Source organism: Garra rufa, chromosome 17 (assembly GCF_049309525.1).
Source record: "Garra rufa chromosome 17, GarRuf1.0, whole genome shotgun sequence".
Classification (NCBI taxonomy): Eukaryota; Metazoa; Chordata; class Actinopteri; order Cypriniformes; family Cyprinidae; genus Garra; species Garra rufa.
The window spans coordinates 45,714,697-45,725,562 of record NC_133377.1 but is presented as its reverse complement, the minus strand read 5'-3'; the positions used below and the strand labels follow the sequence as shown (position 1 = coordinate 45,725,562).

General features: G+C 34.1%; 1 protein-coding gene across 1 annotated transcript in view; it reads right to left on the bottom strand.

Moving 5' to 3' along the window:
• Window positions 1-3,808: 3,808 nt before the first annotated feature.
• The window catches only part of LOC141289450 (A-kinase anchor protein 9-like), a 65,324-nt gene continuing 58,266 nt past the window's right edge, over window positions 3,809-10,866 (bottom strand). The window contains exons 7-8 of the mRNA XM_073821544.1: window positions 6,280-9,762; window positions 3,809-3,952 (exon numbers count right to left, since the gene is read on the bottom strand). Of these exons, the coding sequence (XP_073677645.1) occupies window positions 3,809-3,952; window positions 6,280-9,762 (3,627 nt within the window). The remainder of the gene's footprint in view (window positions 3,953-6,279; window positions 9,763-10,866) is intronic.

Below are 10,866 nucleotides of genomic sequence, written 5' to 3'. Positions count from 1 at the left end.
ACACACACACACACACACACACACACACACACACACTTACACACACACACACACACACACACACACTTACACACACACACACACACACACACACACACACACACTTACACACACACACACACACACACACACACACACACACACACAGACACTTACACACACACACACACACACACACACTTACACACACACAGACACTTACACACACACAGACACACACACACACACACACACACACACACACACACTTACACACAGACACACACACATTACACACACACACTTACACACACACACACACACACACACACACACACACACACAGACACTTACACACACACACACACACACACACACACACACACACACACACACACACACACACACAGACACACACACACACACACACACACACACACTTACACACACAGACACTTACACACACACACACACACACACACACACACACACACACACACACACACACACACGACACTTACACACACACGACACTTACACACACACACACACACACACACACACACACACACACACACACACACACACACACACTCAAACACACACACACACACACACACACACACACACACACACACACACACTCAATAACACACACACTCAATAACACACACACACACACACACACACACACACACAGACACACACACACACAGACACACACACACACACACACACACACACACACACACACACAGACACACTCAATAACACACACACACACACACACACTCAATAACACACACACACACACACACACACTCAATAACACACACACACACACACACACACACACTCAATAACACACACACACACACACACACACACACACACACACACACACAACACACACACACACACACACACACACACACACACACACACACACAGATGTGTGCTTGAGCACATCACAAGACTGTGAGGCTCTTTTATAGGAGACACAAAGAGCAGAGAGGATCCGGCTCCATCCCGATTGATGTGTTAACAGGCAGAAACCAAGCATTTTAATGACCATCACAGGAAGATGGAGATCCAGAAGCAATTACAGACAGAAATCTGCCGCTCAGGAAACACAGTCGATGCTTTAATAGCAGGTTTCTGATAAATGTCAGCGTGACACTAATACTCAAAAGCAAATTCACCTAATAGCACTTAAACCGCAGCAGACGCACACACTCTCGAGTACATTCACACACATTTATAAACTGTATAAAATGACTTTTTTAAAGCCTAGTGTGTTACTTGCCACTTCTTTGTACTTCACTAGCAATTTGTGAGCGAATGATTGTTTCCTTCAATCCTACATTTGTTTTTTTTCAGCTGGTATTTTGATGTCCTAAAGACTGTAAACATTGTAATGATGCCAAAAATTTGTTTGATTGACCTGAAATATATACTTAATATATACTTAACTAAAAATATGTTTATTTAGGTAATTATATCAAAATAACCAAATGCATTTTGTTTATTACACAAAAACTAAAACATAAACATTTATTTTATTATACTAAACAAAAACTTTAAAATGTATTTATTTAGTTTATTATGCTAAACTAAAACCATAAAAAATTATTTAGTTTATTATACTAAACTAAAACCAAAGAAAATGTTTATTATACTGGTGTTTATTTAGTTTATTATACTAAACTAAAAACTTAAAATGAATTTATGTAGTTTATTATATAAAACTAAAACCTTTACATGTATTTATTTAGTTTTTTATGCTAAACTAAAACCTTAAAATTTATTTATTTTGTTTATGATATTAAACTACAACCATAAAAATGTATTTAGTTTATTATATTAAACTAAAACCAAAAGAAAATGTTTATTATAATGGTGTTTATTTAGTTTATTATACAAAACTAAAACCTTAAAATGTATTTATTTAGTTTATTATACTAAACTAAAACCAAAAGAAAATGTTTATTATAATGGTGTTTATTTAGTTTATTATACAAAACTAAAACCTTAAAATGTATTTATTTAGTTTATGTTATTAAACTACAACCATATAAATGTATTTCATTTATTAAACTAAACTAAAACCTTAAAATATATTTATTTAGTTTTTTTATATTAAACTAAAACCATAAAAAATGTATTTAGTTTATTGAACTAAACTAAAACCTTCAAATTTATTTATTTTATTATGTTAAACCAAAACCATAAAATGTATTTATTTAGTTTATTATACTAAACTAAAACCTTAAATTGTATTTATTTTGTTTATGATATTAAACTACAACCATATAAATGTATTTCATTTATTAAACTAAAACCTTCAAATTTATTTATTTAGTTTATTATGTTAAACTAAAACCATAAAATGTATTTATTAAACTAAAACCTTAAAATATATTTATTTCATTTTTTTATAATAAACTAAAACCATAAAAAATGTATTTAGTTTATTAAACTAAACTAAATCCTTCAAATTTATTTATTTAGTTTATTATGTTAAACTAAAACCATAAAATGTATTTATTTAGTTTATTATGTTAAACTAAAACCATAAAATGTATTTATTAAACTAAAACCTTAAAATATATTTATTTCGTTTTTTTTATAATAAACTAAAACCATAAAAAATGTATTTAGTTTATTAAACTAAACTAAATCCTTCAAATTTATTTATTTAGTTTATTATGTTAAACTAAAACCATAAAATGTATTTATTTAGTTTATTATGTTAAACTAAAACCATAAAATGTATTTATTAAACTAAAACCTTAAAATATATTTATTTCGTTTTTTTTATAATAAACTAAAACCATAAAAAATGTATTTAGTTTATTAAACTAAACTAAATCCTTCAAATGTATTTATTTAGTTTATTATGTTAAACTAAAACCATAAAATGTATTTATTTAGTTTATGTTATTAAACTACAACCATATAAATGTATTTCATTTATTAAACTAAACTAAAACCTTAAAATATATTTATTTAGTTTTTTTATATTAAACTAAAACCATAAAAAATGTATTTAGTTTATTGAACTAAACTAAAACCTTCAAATTTATTTATTTTATTATGTTAAACCAAAACCATAAAATGTATTTATTTAGTTTATTATATTAAACTAAAACCTTAAATTGTATTTATTTTGTTTATGATATTAAACTACAACCATATAAATGTATTTCATTTATTAAACTAAAACCTTCAAATTTATTTATTTAGTTTATTATGTTAAACTAAAACCATAAAATGTATTTATTAAACTAAAACCTTAAAATATATTTATTTCGTTTTTTTTATAATAAACTAAAACCATAAAAAATGTATTTAGTTTATTAAACTAAACTAAATCCTTCAAATTTATTTATTTAGTTTATTACGTTAAACTAAAACCATAAAATGTATTTATTTAGTTTATTATGTTAAACTAAAACCATAAAATGTATTTATTAAACTAAAACCTTAAAATATATTTATTTCGTTTTTTTTATAATAAACTAAAACCATAAAAAATGTATTTAGTTTATTAAACTAAACTAAATCCTTCAAATGTATTTATTTAGTTTATTATGTTAAACTAAAACCATAAAATGTATTTAGTTTATTATATTAAACTAAAACCTTAAAATTGTATATTTAGTTTTTTTATATTAAACTAAAAACATATAAATGTATTTAGTTTATTAAACTAAACTAAAACCTTAAAGTCTTTTTAAACCCCAAAGTGTTACAATTATTTGTGAACTTCACTAGCAATTTGTGAGCGAAATTAGTTTCCTACAATCTTACACTTGTTTTTTTCCTCCTAAAGTGTTGAGCTGAATATGAACATGAAGAGTTTGATTGACAGACAGATACTCACATGCTCAACGCCGTCCATTTCCTGCGGCTGCATCATGAGCGAGGCTCTGAGAGCGTCTCCATCGGCCTGAGCGCCTCCCGTCTCCACCTGCGGATCACAGAGATTTCAACTCCAAAATCACAATTAAAAATGTTTTTTTTTAATTCTAATATTTTTTATTTTAATCATATTTATTTTCTTTATTTATACTTTTATATTTTCCCTATTTATAACAATATTTTTTTCTTCATAAAAGCGAGTTAGCCTATATTTAGGAACATTAAGATTTGTTGCTGTGACATTATTTCATGATAATTAAATTTTCCCGTTATCATTACTGAAATACACAACAATCAAACACTCTCACTCGCATGACAGTAATGTGAAAATAATTGGATTAGAATTTGATTATCTACATTGTAAATTATTTCTACATCATGGTAATATTTGTACCGCCAATAATGTAATAAAAAATTCTTGATTTAAATTTAATTGAAATTAATTTAAAAAAAAAATGAAAAAGAAATAAAAAAAAAATGAGAATTAGGGGGACAAGATTTTTTTTTTTTATTTCTTGTTCTTTATTTATACTTTTATTTATATTCTCGCTATTTAAAATAATCATTTTTCTTCATAAAAGCAAGTAATTTTAAGTTGTTTAAATTCCAGATTTACATTTATTTTAACTACTTAATTTAATAAAAAAATATACATTTATAAAAATAAATGAGAATTAGGGGATGAGAATTAAATATATATAAAAATGTTACATTAAAGTAAATTAAATAATTAAGTAAAAAAAAAAATATATATATATATATAAAAATAAATGCAAAAAATTTCTGTCATATTTCAAATACTATTTCAAACTCAAAAATATATGTAATTTTTTTTTTTTAAATATACAATTATATATTATTTATTTCCTTTCTTTATTTATACTTTTATTTATATTTTCACTATTTATAATAAAAAAATTCCTTCATAAATGCAAGTATTTTTCAGTTTTTAAAAATCCAGATTTACATTTATTTTAATTTAATTTCAAATTAAAAAATAAATAAAATGAGAATTAGGGGATGATAATTTAAATATATAAATGCAAAAAATGTCTGAGTCATATTTCAAACTCAAAATTTTACTCATTTTAATTTTACATCATAAGTTTTTAAAATTCCAGATTTAAATTTATTTTAATTATTTAATTAAAAAATAAAAAATAAAATGAGAATTAGGGAGATGACAATTTAAAAAAATTTATAATAACATAAATATGTAAATAAAAGCTTTATGGACATCAAATGTGCTCTGGAAATACTGCCATGAAACTGCAAAGAACATGTCTGTGTCACATTTCAAACTTCATAATTAAAATAAAAATGTTTTCAAAAAATATATATTTATATTTGATATTTTATTAGTATTTTTATTTTATTTATTTATTTTCCCTTTCTTTATTTATACATTTATTTATATTTTCACTATTTATAATATTTTTTACTTCTTGTTTTTATAATTCCTGTTTTAAATTGAATTAAATTACTTTAATTTAATTTAAAAAATGAAATAAAATGAGAACTAAGAAATGAGAATATATATAATAATATAAAAATGCTAAGAAAAACATTTATGGATTTTATGTGTTTATAATTCCTGATTTAAATAGAATTATTTAATTTAATTTAATAAAAAAATAAAAAAATAAAATGAGAATTAGGGGATGAGAATTTTTTTTAAATATATAATAACATAAAAATGCAAAAAGAAAATGGGCATGTGCTATAGAAATATAGACATGATTTTCTTTATATACACACACACACACACACACACACACACACAAAAGAATGATAATAAACTAATACATTAAAATTACAAAATAAATACAAAATTATAAAACAAATAATAAATAAATTACTTAATTAAATGTAAAAAAAAATTTGGGTTAAATGTGACTGGCATGTGTTTTTGTGAGATTCTCCCATAAAATGTGTTTTGTGAGGAAAAAAAAAAAAATTAAGTTAAAGTCTAATTGATGTGTTTCTAAGGCTGTCTACATTCACTCATTTCCATCAGAGCTGCTGAGATCAAAGAGTGTTACACACTGAAGAATAAAGCTCATCTGTCTCCCTCTCTCTTCTCTAACACAATCTCTCTCGCCCCTCCATCGCCCTGCACTCCGTCCGATTCGAAATCATCTCTCGTTCCTTCTGGCTCACGTTAAACGGCCCTCGAACGCACATCAATTCCTCCCACAGTCTTCACCTGCAGCTCTGCACGGATAAATCTCCTGAAAAAGCTTTCCACATCAAATCAAGCACAGCTGGTGCATTCTGAATGCAGTGCGATGCAGATAAACGCAGACCAACTGTTGCATCACGAGTTTGCGGAACGAGACTCGACGTAAACAAACACACATTATCATCAGCTCTTACCTGCTGCGGGAGTCGGTCAGACGCTGAAAGCTGATCCTCGTGTGCTGCTGCCGCTGCTAAATGTGTGTGTAAAGCGAGCCGGCGCGCTGGAGTACTCGCAGGCGTCTCTCTCTCCCTCCCCTCCTGCGGCTGCGGCTGCGGCTGCTGCGCTGCTGTCGGAGAGGAGGGGTCGTCGTACTGCAGCCGCGCGGCTTCGAGGCGCTCCTTCTCTCGCAGGGACGAGCGAAGCACATCCAGTTCCTCCTGCAAAGATCTGATGTGAGCGTGATGCGTCTCTACAGAGCACTGCCCACCAGCGACGCTGCAGTCCAGCTCTCCGTCTCTGCCTCCCTTCAACATCTCGAGACGCTTCTCCAGGCTCTTCTTCTCCTTCTCAGACGTCTCCAGCTTTGCCCTCAGTTCATAAGTGTCTTTTTTGATCGGCGTCTTCTTGAGCTCATCTTTGAGCTGTTTTGCGGCAGTTTCCATCTGCGAGAGGCGCTCCACCAACTTTTTATTCTCATTCTCTGCCACTTCCAGCTTTTCAATCAGCTCAGATGAGCCTTTATCAATCTGTGTCTTCTTCAGCTCTTCTTCAAGACGTTTCATGTCAGTTTGCATCATTGAAAGACGGTCCTCCAAGCTCTTCTTCTCCTTCTCAGACGTCTCCAGCTTTTCCCTCAGTTCATAAGTGTCTTTTTTGATTGGCGTCTTCTTGAGCTCATCTTTGAGCTGTTTTGCACCAGTTTCCATCTGCGAGAGGCGCTCCACCAACTTTTTATTCTCATTCTCTGCCAATTCCAGCTTTTCAATCAGCTCAGATGAGCCTTTATCAATCTGTGTCTTCTTCTGCTCTTCTTCAAGACGTTTCATGTCAGTTTGCATCATTGAAAGACGGCCCTCCAAGCTCTTCTTCTCGTTCTCAGCTGTCTCCAGCTTTTCCCTCAGTTCATAAATATCTTTTTTGATCAGCGTCTTCTTGAGCTCATCTTTGAGCTGTTTTGCGGCAGTTTCCATCTGCGAGAGGCGCTCTACCAACTTTTTATTCTCATTCTCTGCCACTTCCAGCTTTTCAATCAGCTCTGATGAGCCTTTATCAACCAGTGTCTTCTTAAGGTTGTCTTCGAGCTTCTTCATGTCCGTTTCCATCAGCGAGAGCCGCTCCTCCAAGCTCTTCTTCTCGTTCTCAGCGATCTCCAGCTTTTCCATCAGCTCATAAGGGTCTTTTTCAACCACCGTCTTCTTGAGCTCGTCTTCAAATTGTTTTGTGCTCGTTTCCATCTGCGAGAGGCGCTCCACCAACCTTTTATTCTCATTTTCGGCCACTTCCAGCTTTTCCATTAACTCCGTAGACTGTTTTTCAATTAGTGTTTTCTTGAGCTCTTCTTGCAACGTCAAGAGCTGCTCCTCTAAGCTCTTCTTATCGTTCTCAGCCATCTCAAGCTTTTCCAACAACTCCGTTGAGTCTTTTTCAGTCGGCTTCTCCTTGAGCTTATCTTTAAGTTGTTTCACATCCATTTCCATCTGCGAGAGGCACTCAGTCAAGCTCTTATTCTCGTTCTCAGCCGTCTCCAGCTTTTCCATCAACTCCGTAGAGTCTTTTTTAATTGGCGTCTTCTTGAGCTCTTCAAGATGTTTCATGTCAGTTTCCATTTGCGAGAGGCGCTCCACCAAGTTCTTATTCTCATTCTTGGCCAATTCCAGCTTTTCCATCAACTCCGTAGAGTCTTTTTCAATTAGTGTATTCTTGAGCTCGTCTTCAAGCTTCTTCATGTCAGTTTCCATCAGCAGGAGCCGCTCCTCCAAACTCTTCTTCTCGTTTTCAGCAGTCTCCAGCTTCTCCATCAGCTCAGAAGAGTCTTTTCCAAGTAGCGTCCTCTTGAGCTCATCTTCAAGACGTTTCACATCCATTTGTATCGTTGAGAGCTGCTCCGCCAAGCTCTTCTTCTCGCTCTCGGCCACTTCTAGCTTTTCCATCAGCTCAGTGGTGTCTTTTTCAATCAGCGTCTTGCCGTCCACTTCCTCGCATCTGGTTTGAACATCTCTGAGCTTTGTCTCGTATTCCATGGCTTCTTTGATCAAGCGCTGCTCTAGCTGCAGTTTAGCATTCACCAGGCAGGTGTACTCGTCCTTCAGCTCTTGGTAGTTCACCTCAAAGTTCTTTTCAGCGAAGGAGAACGTGTTCCTCTGCTTTTCGATCTCATCCTGCAGGTCTTCTAGTTGCAAACATGCTTGTTCGTTTTCTAAGGTAAGGTGGTTGATTTTCTGCAGAAGGTTTTCACGCTCGTTTTTCAGAGTTGTTAGCTCGTCTCTCGACTCTTTTTCTTCACTCTCTGCTCTCAGATGCTCGACTTCCGTCTGCAGTTCCTTCAGCTGCGCAACCAGCTCCTCAGCTCTGTGGCTTTCCAGCGCCCGATTCAGGTCGTTTTTCAACCCTACGATCTCTTGAAGCAACGAGGATCTCTCGCTTTCCACCGACCGCAGCTTGTCCTCGAAAACTTCCAAAGCCTCGCGGTGCCTCACGGCCATCTCGTCACGCAGGTTCTCCACGTTGAGCTGGCTTTCTCGTTGGAGGTCGTCACGAAGTCGGGAAAGCTCCTCCTCGTGGCTAAACAAGAGCTGCGTGCGCAGACGTTCCAACTCCGCTTCCTGCGATTCGGCCATGCGGTCGAGCACGGCGTCTTTTTCCCGTTCTAGCATGTCGAGTTTGATCTTATAGTTGGTGATTTCTGATTCGTGCTTGGCTTCTAGTTCGCCGTTGACCTTGTGTGCCGCATCAAGCTGCGCCTGCAGGTCGCTAATGGCATCGTGTAGCATTTGAATTTTCTCTGGACTCTGGGTTTGCACCTTCTGCGCCAGATCGAGTTTTTCTGCGCTTGTCTGCGCCAGTTCCTGCTCCGCCTTTTCACGCAGCACCTGTGTCTCCTGCAGCTTCTGCTGAAGCTCGATGACCTTTACGTTCAGCACATTAACGCCTCCGGTGCTCTGAAACAGCTGACCTTTGAACCGCTCCAGCTCTGACTGGTGCTGCTGGACGATCTTCTCGGTTTCTGAGCGGTGCTGCGCTCGGATTCGCTCCACCTCCGTCGAGTGTTGCATGCGAAGTTCCTGTTTCATCTGCACGATCTGCTGTCCGTACATTTCGTCCAGTTCGGCTCGCAGCTGCTCCATCTGGCGGCTCCAGTCGCCCTCGATTCTCTGGAGCGTCTCGCTCTCGGATTGGCCGCCCTGGTGGCAGCGCTGCTGAAGGTCCTCGACGGTTTTCATGAGCTGCAGGATTTCCCCAGACGACATGCGCTCTTTCTGTTTGGATGAGGAGAGCTCTTTTTCGCAGCTCTCCAGCTCTTGTGTTTTTGCAGCCAGATGTTTGTTGAAATCCTCCACTTGTTGTTTGGAAGTCAGAAGCTGGTCCTGAAGTTGTGTTATCAGATGCTGCTGTTCAGTGTTCAGTAAGTCTTTTTCTCGTAAATTCTGTGCAAACGATTCTTCAGCTTGTGTGCGGACCTGATAACAGAAAAAAAATAATAATAATCACATTTTTAATTTTAACAAGTTTTTATGGCAAGCGCAATCTAGTTGACTGCACAACGATCAAATATAATTTAGCACAAAATAATCACACATTAATTTTGGCTAAGAAATTAGATCCTAAAGATCATTTAAAGTCATTATTACATTTTCAATATTTTTGATTTAACATGGCATAAATTATGAAAATAAAGGAGTATTATTCTATTCAATATTGAAATATAAAATGATTTTTAAAAAATATACTGTCATTGATACATTCACTTAACTGATTTATGGTGACTGTCTTAATGAATGGGTCACTGACTCACTTGATTTGTTCAAAAACATGAATTTATTTCGTAAAGAAACATTGCTCAAAGTGCACAACAGTTCTGCTGTGGCTTTGTTTGGAACTATTTTTGTACTATATGTGGGTGGATGTATTTTATGCTAAATTATTGCTACAATTATTGCTATAATATGATTAGAGTAACTGTTACAGTCACTATTAGAGTTTCTATTATCACTATAATATCAGTAGAGTAGTCACTACAGTATAATTAATTAATAGTAACTATAGCAATTACTCTAATAGTAAATATATTAGAGCAGGGGTTTTCAAACCTGTCCTGGAGCCTCCCCTGCCCTGCACATTTTGCTTGTCTCTCTCATCTAATACACCTGATTCAAATCATCAGCTCATTAGTAGAGACTGCAAGACCTGAATTGGGTGTGCCTAATAAGGGAGACATACAAAATGTGCAGGGCAGGGGAGGCTCCAGGACAGGTTTGAAAACCCCTGTATTAGAGTAATCGCTACAGTTATCGCTTTAGTATGATTAGAGTAATTTTTATAGTTACTATTAGAGTTATTGCTACAATTATCGCTATAGTATCATTAGAGTAGTCACTACAGTATCATTAATCAATATATTTACTATTAGAGTAATTGCTATAGTTACTATTAGAGTAATCGCTACAGTTATCGCTATAGTATGATTAGAGTAATTGCTATAGTTACTATTAGAGTTATTGCTACAGTTATCGCTATAGTATCATTAGAGTAATTGCTATAGTTACTATTAGAGTAATCGCTAC